We start from the raw sequence: 20,680 nt of genomic DNA, 5'->3' as shown, positions 1-20,680 counted from the left end.
TTGAGAAGGTAGGAAGGCCGTGTTGCATGATCCCGTTTGGGACTTTGGGGCTCTCAAAGGTTGCATTGATTGGGGGTCAGCCGAGTGCATAATTTCCAAAAAAGAAAGAAAAAATCCTAGTAAAAATTATTTAATTCATTAATCAGACTAGACACCAACAACAGAGGCATATGGTGGCAAGCACCCGAGACGACTGGGCAAGTAGCGGGACCGGCCGGGATGGCGATCCCACTTTGAAGGACAGAGCCCGGTCCCCCTCCGGCCCCGGCACGATACATTGACTCTCTCTCACAGCACACCGCTTGTAGCTGGCCATACAGACACCAGTCACCTTTTCTAAAATTTGGTAGAGGGAAACGACCTGCTAGGCCGCGGCCGCGAGACCGAGGCGGACGGCTTCGGCTTTTGCCGCCATGATACAAGTAGAAGCACCAGTCTGCTAGCCAATATGTATTCACCAAATCACATACGTACATAGTTACGTAGTTTAATCTACCTAAAACTCCGTCTAATCGGGGGGTTTTCTTGTCGTCTGTCCTCCAAGCCTCCCACGCGGCCATGGCATGAACCAACAGCCGATCATCCGTCTCGTCCTTGTCCAAATGTAGATCCCGCATAGACACGTCTGCCACAACACGCTCCTTCACTCCGTGTCATCGGGATCGTCAAGCCGCTCCCCCAATCCAGCCAGGGGTGCCAAGAAACGGCCGTTTTCGACCCTCCAAATCGGGCAGCTGGACCTGCATGGGGGGCTTGTCGCCCATTCCCCAGATGAAGACCTGCCTGCAACATGCATCTACCACGTTTTTTTCTTTTTACTTTTCTGCTCACATCGCCGAGTCGTATTCCTCCGCAAGCTCTCTACATAGGATTCCTTAGCAAAGTCCTCACAAATGGACCTCCTAACGAGATGGAGCATGGCACCATTCCGTGCCGGCACCGCTGGTGGACGTACACCGTGTTCGTCCCCGATAACCACAACAAGCTGCCGAGATATGCGAGCGCGTTGGCAAGGAATTCGTTATTTCCATCTCATGTCTCGCGGCCCCCACCTATCATACCTGCGGCAAGTCGCGTCGATCGCTCTTCACAGGCTGAGGAGCGGCCTCAGAAACACGGTCCTATCCACTTACATGGACCCCCAGTGTCTCGGGACTGTTGATGTCCCCTTTCCCGCCCGCCCATGTCGTACCAATCAACTTCCTATCCGTGAACTGACAGCTTGGCTCTGCCTTGGTTGCCATGTCTGACCCAGCAGGGAGGACCAGAGGGGCGGTTACAATGGTCGGGAGAGCCCATGTATCATCTGCAACAAGGTGCTTCCCTCGCTCGGGCCGCCAAGGAGGCAAAACGGACGGCATCACCGTATTGGGGAGGGAGCCGAGTTTGCTCATGTTGCACTGGTTTGGCATACTCGGCGTAGCACCTCGCCAGTTACGTTGCAAACAAAGCCTGCCTCCTTCGTTGCCATGTCCAAAATAACTATATAACCAACTATCCTCCTCCTCTCCCTTCCCGAATCCAGACACGAAGCCATCACCCGACTCTCACTTCCCAGGGCAAAGTTCTCAAACAGCTATACACGTACAGAAAAGAAAAGACTCATCAAAATGCAACTCGGCCCCCTCGTCCTCGCGGGCCTCGCCACCGCCCACATGCAAATGTCGTCGCCGCCGCCCTTCCGGTCCAAGTACAACCCCTACACCACCAACGTCGACTACGACATGAACAGCCCCCTCATGGACACGGGCGCCGACTACCCGTGCAAGGGCTACCATAAGCTGCTCAACACGAACCAGGGCCGCTCCGTGGCCAACTGGACGGCCGGCCAGGACTACAGCATCTCGCTCGAGGGCAGCGCCACCCACAAGGGCGGCTCGTGCCAGGTCTCGCTGTCCTACGACGCCGGCGCCTCCTGGACCGTCGTCCGCTCCTTCATCGGCGGCTGTCCGCTCACCCCCAAATGGGCCTTCACGCTGCCCGCCGACGCGCCCTCGGGCGACGCCCTCTTTGCCTGGTCGTGGTTCAACCAGATTGGCAACCGGGAAATGTACATGAACTGCGCCCACATCACCATCCAGGGCGGCCAGGGGAACTCGTCCTCCGCCGAGTCCTTTGCCGCCTGGGGCTCGCGGCCCAAGATCTTTGTGGCGAATGTGCATAACGGCTGTGGGACGCTTGAAGGGGCCGACGTCATGTTCCCGCACCCGGGGCCGGACGTGAGCAACATTTCCAAGAAGACGGCGAACCCTGTTGGCAACTGTGCTTAGAGCGGGGGGTGTCGGTCTGTTGGAGCGTCTGGGTATGGTTGCGGCCGGGCGCCGTGAGCAAGAACCAGGGACGGAACTGGGAAGAGGAGCGGATGGGGGCTTCGAGGAGGATATTGCGAGGGTTTCTTTTTCATTGAGGGAGTAGTATTTGCAAGGAGAGGAGCTTTAGGAAGGAAAATATGTTACCGATGGTGCACAGAGGGCGGGCGGTACCCAAGCCAACCGAGTCATGGTTTGGTAAAAGGATGGAGAGAGGGAGAGACAAAGGTGGTACGTGGTGAAGGGCACACACGGTCTGGTCTGCGTACGACATCAAATGGGTTCAAGGTTGGACGACGACGTGCGGTGGGAACAAAACCTCCAAAGTGGCGCGGGAAGACCACGCGTTTCAAGTACATAGTTGACCTACTCTTGCTGGTAGGAGTACATACAATCGCTGCTAACGTACATACATCTCATTGAATCCTCTTGAGATGCACCAAAAACTTTGACACACGAGCTCATTTCATTGCACACATATGCCCCATTGCCATCTAGAGCAGCAACCAAAATAGACACTTGAACCACGACGACCATATACATGTAGAGTGGAAAACCGCCTCATTTGCTAAACCTGACTCCTTACATCCTACAGCCAAAACACACGCTCTAACAAACCAGCCAATGTATCCTTGATCCAGTCCGGGTCCGGTCCATGCTGCCGCTCAATCATATATATATGCAGGGCCCTAAACTCCCCAGCCCAGCGAGACAGTACAAAAGCCGGGTGAAAAAAAAATCAACGGATGTCTGCCGCCTCTCCACGGCTTTACTCATCTGCGGCTTCCAGCTCTGCCAGGAGCTCTCTCTCCAACTCATCGTCATCCGCATCCCCCTCGTCGTCAGGCGCTGGCTCCATAGCGGCCGCCTTGTTGCTGACCGCCGTTGCTTCGTCGTTAGTCGGCCCAGGCGTCGGCAAACTGCTGCCCTCGTCCTCGTCATCATCCCCATTGGTGTTTCGTACGGATCTCAGCCCGGATGCTCCACGGTTGCGAGCTAGACGCTGCTTCTTGGCCAGAAGGCTTTCCCCCACTATGTTACGTCCGTCGCCGTCCGACTCGTCTTCATCCACAGCTAGTTTCCGTTTCTTGCCCTTCTTTACGAGGCTGTTGGTCCTGCTACTGTCTGTGTCCCCGTCCTTGTCGGCTTCAGCACCACTCTCAACGGTATCGTCAATGTCCATGTCTCTGTCTTCTTCTTCTTCTCCTCCTCCTCCTTCTTCTTCTTCCTCATCCTCCTCCTCCTCATCGTCCTCACGCTCCTCATCTTCTTCATCGTCGTTATCAGTACCGAGAAACTCTTCTAAATCCTTGTCCGCAGTGGCCCAGTCAAAGTCTTTGAGGTCCCTAGCTTCCGCCTCGACGTTTTCGGCTTCAGACGTAGCCTCCGTGGTATCATCAGAACGCTCGCGGTCTGCCGCAACATTGAGGTAGTACGGCCTCTCGTCCAACCGGCGCCATTGGCTAAGGCAATCGACGAGCCAATTGTGGTTTACAATCTTAATGCTCGGGATTTTGGCCGCTTGTTGCACCTTTTTCGTTCTGGGTCGGGCCAGTGATACAACCAAGTGAGTGACTCGTCGAGATATGCTGTCCAGGACTTGGGCACCAAAGCTCTGCGCCTGCATGCCAATCTCGGAATCTTCAATATTTACGCCCAGAGGCACCAGTCCAGAAAGAACAATGACGAGGCCAGACAAAACGTTTGACTTGAGCTCATCGAGGATATCACCTACGTCTGGTACCATGGATAAATCGACTCCATCATCCACAGATGATCTACGACGCGGTTTGCTGTGTCCGGGAGGATGTGTGGGCTCCGATTGTCGTCTTTCTTCTCGTCTTCGGTCATAGGTTTCGTAGAATGATGAGTGAAGGTCAGTGAGATGATCCTGTAGGGCAATAAGCTCTTCGTCGTCATCGTTGAGTAAATGCTGCCTCGGATGGTTGGCCGACGAGTCTCCAGTCTCGGCATCTTGAGACAGCTCGTCTTCTTTGTCCAGTTGCTCTTGCATGTGCAGCATAGGCCGGTCTGTCAACTGCTTCTCCAACGACTTTTCCTGTTCCTCTGCTTGGATCTTCAGACTAATTTCATCCGCGGCTCCACTCATTCTCGCAATTTCTTCGAGAGGCGACGTCTTTACATCAGTTACATCAGTCGACGCGCCATTCGAGCCATTTGTGTTGCTATTCGGCGCTAATGCCGAGCCGTTGGATTGCGGGGGCGCTGGCAAAATGTCTGTCCGCTTCGGCAGGAAACTGGAGTTGATATCACCGATGCCCTTGAAGAAGTCATACGGCACGACCTTGATAAGGTTTGGTCGGTTTCGCGGCCATACATCAGCACGATCGTCAATGATGACCACCATGTTGGTGCTGACTGGGAACAGCCGCTGCAGGCTCTTTGAAGTTATGCTGCCATTTTCGTCTCGGCTAATGACGCGATTTCCAAACAGTTTTCTGTCCGGGTCGACAATTCGCGCAATGTTCAGTGCATATGCACGCGTGCCCATGGTATAAACGTGCAACTCGTACATGGTTGCAATCTCCTCGAGGAACTCTTGCAAGCCAGGTCTCAGCTTGATGTAATAGGTGCAGCCACTAGCCAGCCCCCTTGGTCCATCATCGTTCAGCTGGAAGCTCTTGACATCCTTGACAGCCTCGTGGTTAGGATTTGACTCGTCTTTTTGCCACTCGCCGATTGTCGGCTCTATGCAGGCGTGGATAATGGTCTGGTCCAAATCGACAACAAGGCTCAGCTTGCGCTGGCGAAGCAGTCGCTTTTGCGTATCATGCTCTGCCTTCATCGCGACACTCTCACTGACCATCAAACCGGTTTGGTCATGGGTCATGTTGATCATGGCGCGATCAGTATCCCTTTCTTCCGTGGCCCAGTTGAACTCGGTCATGTCGGCGCCACATAAACTACACAGTCCTTGGATCTGAACCTCGTGGCCACAAGCCTCCTCGACCAGCATACAAGGCGTGTCGGCGCTTATGACCATGCCCTCTTTGATGCGCCATTCCTTCAACTTGCCCTCGGCAGGGCTGTCGTATTCGGTATAGGTAGTTTCATCGGCCCATTCATCGTCGCTTACTTTCCGCCGCCAGGTAAACTTGTACTCGATAATGGTTTCTTGTTTCTTAATAGAGTCTCCAGGCGACTTGAGAAGTTTTGTAATGGTTATGGGGTAGTGTAGGCGCGAGCCTAACGAGACGAGTTTGTCGTACATGATACGACTGGGTGTGCGGGAAGGCGGTCGATTAAGATATTACAATAGTTGTGGTGAAGCAAGCTAAGATCAGAAAAATTAATACAGTCGAGGGTATATACCGGGGTATATAGTAGTATCAACAAGTCGGGAATGGGATGTGAGACGAGAGAACGTCACCATCCACACTGCCGACTATGACGAGTCAGCTTGTTGTGTCCTGTCTTGTGTCCTTGTGCGGTAGATGCCGGCCCACGTACCTAACAGTCTCCCCCAGAATCAATCCTTCTGGTGTCGTGGGCGTCGATCAAGCCCATGGCCTGTCGGTTCTAGGTTCTAGTTGCAGTTGCGATCGCGACGAGATATCGCTCGATGCGCCGCCCGTATGCAGAGCGCGCCACTCTGTCGGAGCAAGTCGTCAACTCGGGTGGTCGAACTTGGGACCAAACGGGGACAGCTGCGCTCTGACGGCCCAGATAAGATGAAGGACAACAATTGAAACAAAGAAGACGAGCCGGGGCGCAATTCGTCAGGATGTCGGGGTGCAGCCTTGTATTGTGTGGGCGCAGGCGCAGACAAAAGGCGAATGGATGGTGATGAAGCTGTTGGAGTCGGATAAACGATCGACTCCCAAAGTCCAAGTGCCAAAGCGAATGACGGTCGAGGCACAACGTGACGCACCCGCCCGGAAGCGGCAGACTTGAAAGAGCAGCACCACCGCGATCCAAGGACGCCGTGATTGGCTAATCGGCCAGAATGGATGACCCTTGGTCCAAGCTTTTTTGGGGTGGAGAGGTGTTTGCCCGTTTGCTTGCCTGCCTGCGCAGGTATGCCCAGGTACCTAGGTACTTGACAGGCACGTGATGTGTCAGGTGACGACGGTGGAAGGGAATAAAGGGAATATCCTCTTAGCTTTCAAGAGGGAAAGGGGAATGAAAAAAATAAAATATAGAATAAGGACCGTTGACGGATCGTACTGGTGCTAGCAGTGGAAAGGGTCTGGTATGGTTGCATATGGCTGCTTGTTCATCTGCTTTGATGGTCGCGGTCGCGGTCGCGGTCCAGTTCGGCGTTGAGATGCAGTCAAGTACGTGTTTCACCTAGCTACCTGTACTACTAACCGACATGGTTTCCAGTTCCTGGGGGTCCAGTTCCGGTTATCAAGTAATCGGTCCAAGTACAAGTGTCTGTTGGCGTCGACTGTCTGTCTGGCCGGACTGGGCCTGGATCGAGCCTGGGAACTCCCCGCCCTTTTGTACTCCGATTCTATCAGCCACCGTTACTCTCAGGGAGTTCAGTCTGAGGGGCGGAGTCACTCGAAGCAGGCCAGAGGGAGCTGGCCAATCAGCATCGAGCTCAGCGCCAGCCAACTCTCAAGTGCCCGTGCTTGCATCCAGCCCTCTTTGGTCCTTCACTCTCGTCTCTCCTTACCCTACCCTAGACATTGTCCCATCATGTCCCATGATGGCGTCATGGAAAATGTTGGATAGAAAGAAAATTAATGCAGTCGAGTACATGGCAAATAACCCTTCGTGGGAAAAAAAGAAAAAGAGAGAGATTTTGTGCCAGGAATCCTATACAATACAGCGCGCGTGCTTTTACTCTGTGTTCTGGTATTTGTTCATTCAACACCATCTGTTCATTCCCATGACGCTCTCCATAGCCACCACACTCGGACATCTGTACCACACATTCTATACCCCATCTTGCCACGTGCCTCACAAATACATCGACCTCTCTAGCTCTCGGCTAAATTCCGAGAGTGGGGTATTATACTTATTTTATTTTTGTGTTTTGCCCGATTTTGAAATCCAACACCACACAATGCCGCTCATTCCTGCCATCAAGCGAGTTCATCTCCATCAGCATCAGGCACGCCTCATCACCACAGGCAGCCTAGCCATCATTTGCTACGCTCGTACCAATACGTGGCCAAGTTGTTAAGTCATTAACATAAATTGAAGCCAACTCCTTCTATACACCTAAACTCAACATGCCAGTCCCTCCCATATTTTACATCAATCCGTATTACGCATCAGCCACTTCATATCAGGCAGCGGCCTGAACAACCTTAAACCCCTCAGACACCGTCTTTGTAATTTCCTCATTCTTATGCGGTAACAGTCCCAACGCAAAAGCCACATCGTTCCATTGTCTCTCCGTTTCGCATCTAGGTAATCTAGCTGCCAGCTTCTCAGCCAGCTGTTTCGCATGTTTGTCCTACACGAATGCTTTGTTAGCAACAACTTCAAGACTTTCGACCCCGCCATAGAAAAGAGGCAGTTCAACTTTGTACGAACCTTTTCCACAAACCCAAGCAGGAAACGGATAATCCGCTTGAAACTCTCTTCCTCCATTCTGCCGCCTGCACTTAACAAGCTGAACATGTCGACAAAGTGGTTGTACACTGCATTGTCCTTGGTGCTGAGTTCCGTGAAGAACATTCTCGCTAGGTCGGCGATGCGCCGGTCCTCGTCCTCGAGACACTTGGCCATTTCACCAAGCTGGCCCTTGACCTTGACTTGACCTGCCAGGATGAGAAATGTCAGCGTCATCAGGCACGTCCTCTTGACGGACGCGTCGTTATCGGCGAGACGCCTGTACAAGAAATCGGTATTCTCGTCAATGAGATGATTAAAGCACACTGCCATGTCTCCCAGTGCAATCACCGCGTTGGAACGGACTGTGGCATCTGGTGACCGTTCCATGATGGTGATGAGCAGTGGCAGGTTGGTCTCGCAATATTCCGACGAGACACACATGAGCTTTGCAAGGCACAAGGTTGCTGCCGCCTGAAGACCCTTGTCGGCATATGACGTGTTATTGGCACAAATCTCCGACACTAGGGGACCAAAGATGGCCAAGAGTGATTCGGTGCCGTACAACAACTCTCGCTCTCTGATGTGGGCCATTGCTTCGGTAAAATCATCTTCGGTGGTGCCTCCAATGAGATCCAGCTCATCTGCATCCTCTTTGTCCTTGTCCGTCTTGGCCGGCGTCTGCTTCTCCTTTTCCTGCTTCCTACGCTTGAAATCCAGTTCGCAGAGCTCCAGGTGCACAATCTGCTTGATGGCGACGTGTCCGACAATGAACAAAAGCTGCGACAGGTTTACAGCGTTATCACGAGTTTTGGGCTTGCCCACCTGCATAGTTTGATTCATTGTCTGGTTCATGGTGATGTCAGGCATACCCTTGGTCTCGTCTCTTGAGGTAGGCCTAGATCCTGGACGTGACTGTGCGAAAACATGCTTTGTCTTGCGTCGAATAATTGCAGAGCAGAGCACATCGGGGTGCTTGGAGATGGCGTAGATGGCATTGATGGCCTGTTCTGCAACACCGTACCACTCCTTGCTCTCCGATTGAACCTCAGCAATGGCTGCTAGCCGCCCGAGGACAGCGTGATCGTTGGGTAACCTGTTAAATTTGGCCGTTGACTCCTTCGCGTTGCGCCCCGTAGGGTTGATCCTCCTGAGAGCAATGCAAGTGTACTTCGCCAATTGTAAATCTGCGCGTCCGTGTGCACCCAGCCCGGTACGAAGCATGGTCTCAATCTCATCGACTACAATCTCCGGACTAGCAGTAGCCAACATTCCGAGGACAATTATGGCGCCACGGCGTTGTGTCCTTGAGATTTTGCGTCTCTGCACACCATAGACCTGCCATAGCTTGGTCACCACGATTTCGGGGATGATACCACCTTTCATCATTGTAGCGAGCAGTTGCTCTAGCGATGTGAGCTCTGCTGGAGTAGCACCAAATGTCAAGCTGATCATGTTACGGGCAACATAATTGGCTGCATCATTAGGGCTGAAAGAGTCAGGGGCCTCGAAAAAGAGCCTTCGGTAGCACTCAATCAAATGAGTCTGCACACCCTTGCCCTCATCACTATTACCTTTGGTCCAGATTAGCCTCAGCATACGTCGAATGCCCACCTTATTCTGCTCAATGTTGTAGGCGTCGCCAATCTCAAAATAGTCGATAGCTTCAATGACCTCACTTTTGTTTCTGGCGCCTAGAAGTTGACACACGATCCCGGTTGCATCGTGCAGAACATCAATGAAACGAAGGGCTTCATTGTAATATCGTCGAGTGAGAGTCAGCTTTTCGATTGCCTCGCTTGTGGCAGCTTCTTCCTGCGCCTTTTTAATGGCGGCTAACCTTTTCTTCCTCAGTCATTGCCTTGGGCTCCTGAGGCGTATCCACCTGGGTAGCTTCGTCCAAGAGCTCATTGTCGACAGTAGTATTGGCAATCTCTTCTCCAAACCCAGGCATGCCAGGAGGGGGCTTGAGCGCATTTAGCTCTTCCTCCACCTTGTCGTGGCGTGCCTGCCACTCCTTGCGAGAGAGCTGGGCGCCGTGCATGACTGTGAAGGGGTGTGTCTTTATGAGGACCCCAAGGAGCTTGATGGCATTTCTGCGCACATTGCTGCTCTTGTCTTCAAGACTGCGGCATGCGAGTTCTGCGGCCTTTTGTCGCCTCTTGGGGAACTTCTGTTCTAGTTCACAGACCTTCATGTAGACTTGGAGAGCTCTGCAGCGACAATATGGGTTGATATCCAAGAATCGCTCCTCCAACACGTCGAAGAAAGCATTGAGCTGTGACTTGTGGTTCTCACTGCGCTCGTCTTGTCTACTGAGGTAGCCAATCATGTTCCCGCACACCTCGATGAGTGCACATCGCAACGTGTAAGACTCGCTGTCTAGCTGTTTGGCCAACATGGTCATCTGCTTAATGACGAGCCTAGGGGCCAACTCGGATAGCTTAGCAATGAAGGCAGAAACTGACTTGGGACCCCGAGTATCGTTAGAGTTGAATTCTTTGTTGGAAATCTCGCGTAGAACCTCATCCGCCAGTTGAGGGTAGTCGTACGTCTCAGCCAGAATGTGCAGAAACTCAGCCATGGGCTCTGACAAGTGCTCGAAGTATGTCAAATTCTGGATGACGTTGATCTGAGCGGCTGCTTGTGTGTTAGGAATAGCTGTGTAAAAATAACGTTTTGGTTTCCAACTAACCATATCCATGGCCATGATGCTTGACAGCTATGCACAATACCTTGAAACAGTGCATTCGAATGGAAGTAGTCTTGGCACGCTGCTCGCTCTCTAGAATCATGTAAACGGGTCTAGTAAGGAGCCCGATAAATGTGTCTCTCTCGCTGGTTGTTAAGAAGATCTTTGACAGTTTCTGCTTCAGCACCTTGCACATGATCTCCAATGCTGCCTGTAGCTGTGTCGCCGAGTCCCACGTATCCTCCTTCGATGCCCCTTTCTTGGGCTTGCCGCGACCGCGCGCGGCCGGAACCGTTGATGATTTCTCAGCGGCCTTCGTCTCGACAGCAGCCATGGTCCATTGTAATAAAAAGCCGTAAATCTCAAGAAGTTGCTTGTGATGAGGCACGGAATCCTGCTCGTCCGGTGTGTCCATGTCGTTGTACATATAGTCGCATTCGGCACTCAGTCCACTCATAACTAGGTCGAATATTTTACTCAAGGCATGTGTCGGCAGAAATGAAGTGTATCTGTGTCGGGGTTCAAATCAGCATAGAGTCCAGACTACAAGGAGCACACTTGCTCACTTGAGGAGGAACTGCAGTGAGTCCATATTTGATGCTCGCAGGATGGCGTCTGGGTCATGAGTAACGGCATCGACAATCGGATTTAGTACCGGGTTGACGACAGGATTTGTAAGTGACTCGGGGTCATTTTCGCAATCGAATAAGGCGCTGTCGGCCTCTGGCGTGGGTATCGTGGTAGGGTCGGACATGTAATGCTTGAGCGCATCGTTGATATCAAAGTTGATTGTTGCCATGATGGGCACCTGTGTCGCCTCCGAGGCGGGAAAAAGGACGCACGCGCAGAACGGAAACAGATCAAGGGGGTTGGAATGGGTAAAGAGCTAAAGTGTTAGTTTTACAATCGCAACAGGCGAGCAATCAGCTCTTCTTGCTCGTTGCTCAAAAGCGTTGCAAACTGCTGGTCATAAAAGCTGATGAGTGTCTTGTTGCGATTCTAGGTTGCGTCCCTCAGCAACGGCTGAATGTTTTTGTTTTGTTTAATGACCAACACGCGCACCACGTTCAGCCCACAATGAAACCCCACATGTGCACATTTATGCACACTTATGCTTTGATCATGCCCGTTTTATGCACACTGTTAGCTACTAAGGCCGACGCTAGTGGCGCGTCTTCACCAATCAACTTGATGCTTGCTCAGAAACAGGCTCGACCAGACCTACAGCTCCAAGCCCCTCCACAACCAGCAGAGTGGTGGGCTGTTGCAGATTGACTTGCATGTCTATCAATCAATTGCTTTCCCTTGGTTGCCTTGGTCGCCGGTCGTGTGTGCTGCCAATTGATTCTCTTTAGACTTGTCGTGCTTTGCCCTTCCCCGAACTAGACAAGGCTGTCTCAAGCAAGGCTTTTTTCGCAACAACACACACTGTGTCTATCGCGAATACCGGCCGGCGACAAATTCATCGCGAACCTGGCATCATGGCTGCTACACTTGGACGTCCAAGGGCAGAGGATCCTTTTGACATTCATGAAGATGCGCGCACCGAAGAGACCGAAATGATGGTTGAAGATGATGTTGCCGGAGCTGCTGCAACAGACGAGGTAATGGAGGAAGACGTCGAAAGGGAGGAAGAAGAGGACGAGGATGAGGACCAAGGCTCGGACGACGAGCGTGTTGAAAGGAGTGTACAGGCCGACATGGACAAGCTGGCTAATGACTTTCCTGGTTTCCGTGGGAAATACCGCCTAATCAAGAGGATTGGCGAGGGTATGTCTTGCAATTCCATCACCAATCATTGTCTTCATTGACGTGCCAAACCAACTCTAACACGCCCGAAACTCTGTAGGAACCTTCTCTACCGTATACAAAGCAGAAGATGTCCAGTACGATAGATATGACAACAGCTGGGACTTTGATGATGACTCGTCAAAATGGACGCCTCCACCTCTCAAAAGTCACGCGAGCCACGCGTCCTCAGAGCGCTTCCAACGGCGGCGTGCGCGATTTGTTGCAATTAAAAAGATCTACGTCACGTCAAGTCCTGCGCGTATTCTGAATGAGCTTGAACTACTCCATGACCTGCGGCAATGCCCCTCCGTCTGCCCTCTCATCACAGCGTTCCGAAACACGGACCAGGTGGTAGCCATCCTGCCCTACTTCCGACACGGTGATTTCAGGGCGTACTTCAGAGATATGACGATATCAGATATTGCCATTTATCTGCGATCCCTATTCACGGCGTTGAAAAGCGTTCATCAGGCCAAGATACTTCATAGAGATATTAAACCGACCAACTTCTTGTATGACCCAGCTACTCAGCATGGGGTCCTGGTCGATTTTGGATTAGCAGAACGCGAGGGATCCGATTGTAAACCTTGCCTCTGCCACGAACATCGCGAAACGCGCAAGCACCGCCAAGCTACTTCTGCATGGGCTCAGATGGCAACGACTTCACAACCCGGTTATCCTAATTCAGACACACGATTGTCCAAGCGTGCCAATCGCGCTGGCACACGAGGATTTCGCGCGCCTGAAGTTTTATTCAAATGCACCGAACAAACCACCGCGATCGACATCTGGTCCGCCGGCGTCATTCTTCTTACCATCTTATCAAAACGATTTCCCTTTTTTAACTCGGCTGATGACGTAGAAGCTATGATTGAAATAGCGACTATCTTCGGCTCAAAGCGCATGAAAGCCGCAGGATTGCTCCACGGATGTGTTTTTGAAACCAACATTCCTACAATAGGCCAGCAGGGCTTTACAATGGAGAAGATTATCCTGTGGAGCACATGTCGTACGAATGATAAGCCCCTGACGCCCGATGAAAAGCTGGCTGTACGATTTTTGGAACGGTGCATGGATTTGGATCCCTCAAGAAGAATCACAGCTGAACAGGCTTTGCACCATGAGTTTTTGAATATTGACCAGCCCAAGGGTCAGGAACTCGGTGATGAGGATGAGGTTGACATGTTGGCGGCGTAAGGTTGGGCTTTAGTGGCGCTGGGGTCTTGTCTTTGCGATACCAGGTATTTTATCTTATCAAACCAACGGTACACGGCACCAATCTATAATATTGAGCATCTCTGGGGCGTTTAAAAATTGATTATTGGCGTCATGAGCTGGCGGGGTTTACATTGCTCGGCGTTAGATTTGTTGAGAGGCATACAGGAGATTAATAAATGTTTACATGCTGAAAATGGGCACAGCAGAGACGACGTCTAATTAAATCAATAGTGCGTGTTGCTGGAGTGATTGGTTGACAAAAAGCAACGGGCCACTCATCAAAAAACAAGGCCTTTCATTACCACGTCAGAACTGCCCAGAGATCGTATCACAAAAAGTACGCCAAGAGTTCCATTATACATGGGCGCAAAATCGAATTTTATTCGTCAAAACTCCACGTCAAGAGTCCCCTGATGCAATGCGATCGAAACCGACCCGACCCTGGGTCACCGATTCCCGAATTTTCTTCAGCTCCCGGCATACAGCTTTCATAACTGGCGTCGTTCAACATCCCATTCGCCAAAAAACAAGATGTTGTTTCTTGCTATAAAACCGGTTTCCCGTTGGCCCCCCAGACTCCCATTACCATTTTTCGTAAAAAGCACGGAGCATGAAAAATGCTTTTTAGAAAACGTGGAAACAAAAAAATAGAAAGGAGAAATCTTGGTTGTATTTTCTTTTCTATTTGTTTCGTTGCGGACATTTAAGCGACCAGCTCGACAACACCACCGGCCTCGTTGATCTTCTTCTCAGCCAGCTTGCTGACCCATCTTGCGCGGACAACCAGAGGAATCTCGGGGAGACGGCCCTTGCCGAGGACCTTGGAGTAGCCGAGAGGGAGGAGGTCGAGGACGGGGACGGTGTCCTTCTTGGCGCCGGAGACGTAGGCATCGCGGGTCTCAGTGGGGACGAGAGTCCACAGCTGCGAGTTTGTTAGCACTTTCTGAGGCTCAAGAAATGGGCATACCGCGAGGCACAAATTTGTCTTTGAGCTGACTGTCGATTGCGATCATGCTTGGCATTGTCGGTCGCTGTGTCATTCGATTCCCTTCAATGCCAGCTGGGACGCTCGTCCCCGGCATCGACGTCGGCCAATGACCAAATTGCATCGCGTCAAGCGGGAGGAGTTATATGTACCTTGTCCAGGTTGATGACGGGCTTCCAGAAGTGGTTCTGCTGCTTGTGGAAGTATCGCATGCCAACCTTACCGAAGTAACCGGGATGGTACTGTCAAAGTGAGTTAGCAATCGCCGCTTGCTCTCGCTCATCGGGTCGGGCATCTCGAGGTTGTCGAACCTTGTCCATGTTGGTACGGTGGTGGTGCTGACCACCAGCCAGACCACGACCACCGGGGTGCTTGCGGTGCTTGCCAATACGACCGTGGCCGTGAGAGACGTGGCCGCGACTGTGAAGAAAAAGCTGTGTTAGTACACTGATTGCCCCTGATCCATCTCTATCCACGTTCCGCCAAGGAGATTTTCAGTCAACAAACGACACTGGCGCCCAGTGACGATTGTCAAGGCTTCCAATTCTCTCCGGATCGAAATATTTCTCATAGGAAGAGTGTATTCACGTACAGCTTGCGGGTCTTCGAAGTTCGGGTAGGCATGGCGACGGTTGTGGTGTTGTCGCTTTCCGATGGTTTGTCGTCGAAGACTGGAAGTGGGTGGTGATGATTTTGCGCCTACTCGGGTTGCTGGCTGCACGGGACCCAGAAAATTGTTAGCGAGAGGGCATTTTAGCCCTAACATTATTTGTGTGGCGCGGTGTGGACTTGCTGGTCACTGGTCGGTCCACGAAGTGGGTCTCTTTCATATCAGGTGACTTCGTGGTCTCACCGTGGAGACGATTCGAAGCTGGCCCCACTGATGACCAAGAACAGGGCTGTCCATCCAAAGACGCGTTGCCGCCGTCCCCATGGCCATCGAGTGTAGATGATGACAACACTATGAAGCCCTCCCTGACCGAGACTGAAGAGATGAGCTGTCATGGCTTCTGTCGCCACCTCCAGTGTAGATGATGCTACGCGCCATCTGGAGAAGCTGGATTTCCACCATCCATACACTCCCTACGCCGTCCAAGAACAGTTCATGAGAACTGTGTATGACATTTTGGATAAGGGTGAAGGCCAAGTTGGTATCTTGGAAAGCCCAACCGGCACTGTAAGTGGCACATTCCCATCAATGGTTGGAATTGCTTTTACATGGGCTCTCTCATGACCATGACACGCTTAGCCACTCACGCTTTAGAAGGGTAAATCGCTTTCATTAATCTGTGCCTCACTTACCTGGCTTCGAAACTTCAAGTCCAACAAGCTTGAGGTATCGATGCAAAATGCCGGAGACGCTTATAAAGACGAACCGGCGTGGCTCGTCGATCAACTTCTACGGCGAAAACGTGAGGAGCTGGTTCAAAGGTGGGAAGATCGCGAGAAGCGCCTCGAAGCTATCAGGTTAAAGGAAAAAGCACTTGAAGACCGGGGCCGCAAGCGCCGCCGCCTTGAGGAACCAATCGCGTCTGGTGATTTCAATGACATGGATGCTGATGAGGCCGAATGGCTACTAGATGACTGGGAGGACCGTGACACAGGTGTCCAAGATGCCCTGTCCGGGTTAAGTAAAGAATCGCGTGAGGTATTAGAGCGCATCGGCCTTGGTGGTCCTCGAAAGAAAGAAGAGGACAATGATATCCTAGAAGAAGAGATCAAGGTGCGAGGAGTGCTTTTCCAAACAGCCGCTTTGAAGATGCCCCTAGTGACCGTCTGTAGATCTATTATACATCTAGAACCCACTCGCAACTGTCGCAGTTTATTACGGAGCTGCGCCGCCCAAAATTCCCTTCGTCACTGCCGACTTCTCTCGCAGAGGAAAAATCGTCTGTCCAAGAGACGGTCAAACTACTTCCGCTCTCTTCTCGACAAAGGTTGTGCATCAATCCATCCGTCGCGCGACTCGGATCAGTGCAGGCCATCAATGATCGCTGTGCTGAGCTCCAGCAGTCAAAGTCGACGAAGAAATGCTCATATGTTCCAAAAGAGGAGCTTCTAAGCCAGACACATCAATTTCGCGACTCGGCTTTAGCCACTGTCCCCGACATTGAAGATTTGCATCAGCTTGGCAAGTCTTTGGCCGTGTGTCCATACTATGCATCTCGGTCGGCACTACCTGGTGCGGAAATCATCACTCTGCCATATCCCCTACTGCTTCAAAGAAGCGCCCGAGAGGCGCTGGGGATCAAGTTGGAGGGGAATGTTGTCATCATTGATGAGGCACACAACGTGATGGATGCCGTTGCTAATGTGCATGCTGCAGAGATCAAACTCAGTGACCTTCAAAAAGGGAGAGGGATGCTAGGAGTTTATGTGAAGCGGTTTGGGAAGAAGCTCAAAGGTGTCAACCGTGTCAATGTAGGAAGAGTTGGGCGAGTTATTGATGGCTTGACCGAGTGGATGAATGGGGCAAAAGGCTTCAAGGTACGTTCTCTCGCGTACCATGGCAGATGTGGCAGCTAATTCCAAAACAGCAACAACATGGAATCGTGGACGCAAACGACTTGACTCGACCGAAAGGCATCGACCAGATCAACATGTTTGAGCTAATCCAGTACATCCAAGAGTCCAAGCTGGCATACAAGATTGAGAGCTACGCAGCACATGTCGAAAGTGCAAACAGCTCCGGCAAGCCGGCGACGAAGTCGAGTACACCAGTGCTGCACACTCTGGTCTCGTTCCTTGCAGCCCTTACAAACCCGAGCACTGAGGGCCGGATATTCTACCAGAAGACCAGTGGGCCAGTCCAAGACGTTCAGCTTTCTTACCTGTTGCTGTCTCCAACGCATGCATTCTCATCCATAGTGTCTAGCGCGCGCGCGGTCATACTGGCAGGAGGAACCATGTCGCCTTTCGACGACTACAAGAACCATCTTTTCCCGGCTCTAGCTGATGCCAAAGTAACCACCTTGAGCTGCGGACATGTAATACCACGCGAAAATCTGTGTGTCTGTACGTTGACGGGGACTCGTCCAGGTGGCTCAAGCTTTGAATTTAGCTACCAGCGTCGAGGGGACCAGGAAATGGTAAAGGAGCTGGGCTTGGCAATACTGAATATTTGCTCATTAGTCCCCGATGGCGTCGTAGTCTTCTTCCCAAGCTACGGATATCTTGAAGAAGTCGTCGCAGTGTGGAGTCGACGAGCCTTAGGAGACAAGAACCCCCAAACAACCATTTGGGACCGCTTGCAAACTCGAAAAATGGTTTTTCGCGAAACAAAAGGCTGCTCCAGCGACGAGGTCCTCCAAGAGTATACACAAGCGATCCTCGGAAATGGGGGACGCACCACAGGTATGGTGAAAGGCAAAGGCGGTGCACTCCTCCTCAGTGTTGTGGGAGGGAAAATGTCCGAGGGCATCAACTTCTCAGATCGCTTGGGCCGATGCGTCATGGTCGTCGGTCTGCCATATCCAAATATTGCATCGCCGGAGTGGAAAGCCAGGATGGAATATATTGAATCGACCACGTTGGAAAACCTGCAAGACAGCGTGAATGTCGCTGGCTCAAAGTTGACCAAGGATGAAGCTGCGGCACGAGCTAAGCAGGCCGCGAGAGACTTCTACGAAAACGCTTGTATGCGGGCCGTCAACCAGAGTATTGGCCGCGCGATTCGTCACAAAGGCGACTATGCGGCTATTGTACTTGCCGATAGGAGGTATGCTACCGAACGAATCCAGGGCAAATTGCCAGGATGGATTCGAAGCGGGATGGAGGCGCGTGGTAGTGGTGGTGATGGGAAGGTTTCGTCGAATATGTTGGGGGGGTTGATGGGGAGTTTGGGAGGTTTTTTTAGGGATAAGCAACGGGAGTAATTGACAGCTTCACTGACAAGTTGTAACAGTCCGGCATGGACTCGAAGACGAACGAGGCTGTCTGAATTGCGTCGTCACGGATGGTCCTCTGGGTCGGTCGGGTATGTTGCGCTGGTGGCTGGCAGTGGCATTTTTCTTTATTAATGTCGACCGCAGAACTGACCCGTAGACACACAGAACACGACTGTATAAAATTGCGCAAAATAAAAGATACCTGGGTCTTGCTATCTTGGCTTATGGTAAGTTGTTGGTCTGGTGAATACGCCCTCTTGTAACACTAGTGTCCACCGTAGGGCGCGAGTCAATCGTGAGTCATGGCGAAGATATCAGGGTTCAGCCACCGAGAAACTCTAGCTATTTTCTGTTTTATTCCGAAACATTGAATAACATCCAACTTCAGTATCGAAACGAACAGTAAAAAAGAATGTCAAGTACAATCACAACCATGCAGCCGATGGCGCTGTCGGAGCTGACGGGCGATGACGACATTCGACTTGCAAGGCTGGAGGATCACAACGAACACGACACAACCCCCGTGCGGTTGAGCGATAATGAAACCAACTGGGATACCAAAGAAGGCTGGGTGGTGGTGGCAGCCGGATCAGCCATTTTCTTCGTCTTCCTTGGCTTGATTTATTCCTACGGCATTGTGCAGCTTCACCTCACCGAGTCGCGCCTTGCCAGCATCTCGACATTGTCCTTTATCGGTTCCGTTGGGGCAGCCATGTCGCCGCTTCTTGGCATGATTGTAGCGCGAATCATCAGGCTTGTAGGTTACAGGGTCACTGCCCTCATCGGAAGCCTATTCCTGGGACTTGGCGAATTCACCGCAGGCTGGTCCACCAAGTCTGTGCCCGCCATGTTTGTCACCCAGGGGTTCTTGTTTGGCATAGGATGCTCCATGTTATTCTTGGTAAGGGGTCAACGGTATTCTGCCGTTTCGCCTCCATGCGGCTCTGATGGACTAACTATGCTCGTAGCCTGCGGCCACAGTGCCATCGTTGTGGTTCAAGAGGAAGCGAGGCCTGGCGACCGGTGTTGTCTTTGGCGGTGCTGGCATTGGATCTGCCGTCATCTCCATATCCATGGAAAAGCTGATTGGAGTCGTGGGGCTCGAGTCGGCTTTGAAGATTCTTGGAGCTCTTGCGTGGGCAATTTGCATCACGGCGTCGTACTTCCTGAAAGCGCCTGCTGGACGCGGACGCGCTGTTTCAAGCGTCCAATGGTAGGTTCACTGGGCCAAAGAATATATATATATATATATATGGCTTGGGGGTATATGGTACTGACCCGGGATACAGGCGTCTTTTCCGTAGCGTCAAGTTCAACATGATGCTCGTCATGGGAGCAATTGCCACGTTTCCTCTGTTTGTGCCCCCCTTCCTACTCCCACTTTACGTTGCGAATATCGGATTTTCTGGCCAGGCCGCCGCTGCCGTTGTTGCATGCTGGAACATTGCCTCTGCCCTGGGCCGTATTGGCATGGGCTTTGGGGCAGACGCTTATCTCGGTCCTGTAAACAGCCTGCTCCTCTCGCTCACTGTCATTGGTGTTAGCGCTATGGCACTCTGGCCATTTGCGTCTTCACTGGGGCTTCTGGTCTTTTTTGCCGTCTTGAATGGAATCGGTTCTGGTGGCTTCTTCAGTCTAATGCCTGTGGTTGTCGGAGCGGTTTTTGGAGACAGCCAACTTGCAAACGTCATGTCTATGCTGACAACTTCATGGACTTTTGGGTACTTTATGGTAAGATTCCAAGTGAACGCTCCATGTATACTTTATATAAGAGTTGAGCTGATAATGGCTGCTTAGGGATCGCCTATCGCTGGCTACTTGTTGGATGCTTATGGTGGCGCAGAGGCTGGACTCGCCGCGTTTCGGCCCACGTTCTTTTACGCTGGGTCCTTGACACTTGCAAGTGCGGGTTTAATTTTGGCAGTTCGCTTGATGATGAACAGGAAGATGTTTGCCAGAGTGTAGTGTTTGCATGGGGATTGCGAAGCGCCTCATTTCATGAGAATAATACGAATACAGATAACTACATGGCGTTGTACACCTCGCTAGAGCCAAAAATGTTTCTAAAGAAAAAGCCTGGAATCTCTGAAGTTTTGGCTTGTTTTTTCTGTTACAAACACTTTATTTTTTATCAAGTTTATTCTTTTATTCTTTAGTTTTAGAATCTTATTAAGTTATTACAAACACTCTATACAATAAATGGACTCGTTATTTGGCTTCAAAATGTCTAATGGGATGGACTGTGAGATGTTATCTACCTGAGTGATAT

General features: G+C 51.6%; 8 protein-coding genes across 8 annotated transcripts; 4 read left to right on the top strand and 4 right to left on the bottom strand.

Moving 5' to 3' along the window:
• Positions 1–1,232: 1,232 nt before the first annotated feature.
• Positions 1,233–2,558, top strand: J3458_021489 (uncharacterized protein). Its single transcript, XM_007815845.2, has one exon. The coding sequence runs from the start codon at positions 1,611–1,613 to the stop codon at positions 2,268–2,270; it is 660 nt and encodes a 219-aa protein (XP_007814036.2). The 5' UTR covers positions 1,233–1,610; the 3' UTR covers positions 2,271–2,558.
• Positions 2,559–3,078: 520 nt separating this feature from the next.
• fcp1 (CTD phosphatase Fcp1) lies at positions 3,079–5,541 on the bottom strand (the record flags this gene model as incomplete). The annotated part of the gene is made up of 1 exon (XM_007815846.2): positions 3,079–5,541. The coding sequence occupies one exon, from the start codon at positions 5,539–5,541 to the stop codon at positions 3,079–3,081; it is 2,463 nt and encodes an 820-aa protein (XP_007814037.2).
• A 2,028-nt stretch (positions 5,542–7,569) lies between these two features.
• Positions 7,570–9,437, bottom strand: cnd1_2 (condensin complex non-SMC subunit Cnd1; the record flags this gene model as incomplete). The annotated part of the gene is made up of 2 exons (XM_066122643.1): positions 7,570–7,740; positions 7,821–9,437. 2 exons carry the CDS (start codon positions 9,435–9,437, stop codon positions 7,570–7,572), a joined length of 1,788 nt encoding a protein of 595 aa, XP_065972401.1.
• Positions 9,438–9,663: 226 nt separating this feature from the next.
• cnd1_1 (condensin complex non-SMC subunit Cnd1) lies at positions 9,664–11,329 on the bottom strand (the record flags this gene model as incomplete). The annotated part of the gene is made up of 3 exons (XM_007815847.2): positions 9,664–10,478; positions 10,534–11,039; positions 11,097–11,329. 3 exons carry the CDS (start codon positions 11,327–11,329, stop codon positions 9,664–9,666), a joined length of 1,554 nt encoding a protein of 517 aa, XP_007814038.2.
• Positions 11,330–11,824: 495 nt separating this feature from the next.
• CDC7 (Cell division control protein 7) lies at positions 11,825–14,200 on the top strand. Its single transcript, XM_007815848.2, has 2 exons — positions 11,825–12,300; positions 12,380–14,200. Exons 1-2 carry the CDS (start codon positions 12,012–12,014, stop codon positions 13,516–13,518), a joined length of 1,428 nt encoding a protein of 475 aa, XP_007814039.2. The 5' UTR covers positions 11,825–12,011; the 3' UTR covers positions 13,519–14,200.
• A 42-nt stretch (positions 14,201–14,242) lies between these two features.
• Positions 14,243–15,148, bottom strand: RPL28 (60S ribosomal protein uL15; the record flags this gene model as incomplete). Its single annotated transcript, XM_007815849.1, has 4 exons — positions 14,243–14,461; positions 14,677–14,766; positions 14,836–14,944; positions 15,117–15,148. The coding sequence occupies 4 exons, from the start codon at positions 15,146–15,148 to the stop codon at positions 14,243–14,245; spliced, it is 450 nt and encodes a 149-aa protein (XP_007814040.1).
• A 379-nt stretch (positions 15,149–15,527) lies between these two features.
• Positions 15,528–18,399, top strand: CHL1 (ATP-dependent DNA helicase chl1; the record flags this gene model as incomplete). The annotated part of the gene is made up of 4 exons (XM_066122642.1): positions 15,528–15,701; positions 15,792–16,247; positions 16,307–17,011; positions 17,062–18,399. 4 exons carry the CDS (start codon positions 15,528–15,530, stop codon positions 18,397–18,399), a joined length of 2,673 nt encoding a protein of 890 aa, XP_065972400.1.
• Positions 18,400–18,844: 445 nt separating this feature from the next.
• On the top strand, positions 18,845–20,619 carry J3458_021482 (uncharacterized protein; the record flags this gene model as incomplete). Its single annotated transcript, XM_007815851.2, has 4 exons — positions 18,845–19,312; positions 19,380–19,624; positions 19,701–20,142; positions 20,209–20,619. The coding sequence occupies 4 exons, from the start codon at positions 18,845–18,847 to the stop codon at positions 20,374–20,376; spliced, it is 1,323 nt and encodes a 440-aa protein (XP_007814042.1). The 3' UTR covers positions 20,377–20,619.
• Between the last annotated feature and the right edge of the window lie 61 nt (positions 20,620–20,680).

This window comes from Metarhizium acridum (assembly GCF_019434415.1).
Source record: "Metarhizium acridum strain ARSEF 324 chromosome Unknown scaffold_579, whole genome shotgun sequence".
NCBI classification, from domain to species: Eukaryota; Fungi; Ascomycota; class Sordariomycetes; order Hypocreales; family Clavicipitaceae; genus Metarhizium; species Metarhizium acridum.
This window is presented reverse-complemented; position numbering and strand designations above follow the sequence as displayed.

Excerpts from the sequence above, each read along its gene's own strand:
- J3458_021489 (XM_007815845.2), top strand. The coding sequence starts at position 1,611 with ATGCAACTCGGCCCCCTCGTCCTCGCGGGCCTCGCCACCGCCCACATG.
- CDC7 (XM_007815848.2), top strand. The coding sequence starts at position 12,012 with ATGGCTGCTACACTTGGACGTCCAAGGGCAGAGGATCCTTTTGACATT. Across the intron at positions 12,301-12,379 it reads AATCAAGAGGATTGGCGAGG|GAACCTTCTCTACCGTATAC; the intron begins GTATGTCTTGCA and ends GAAACTCTGTAG.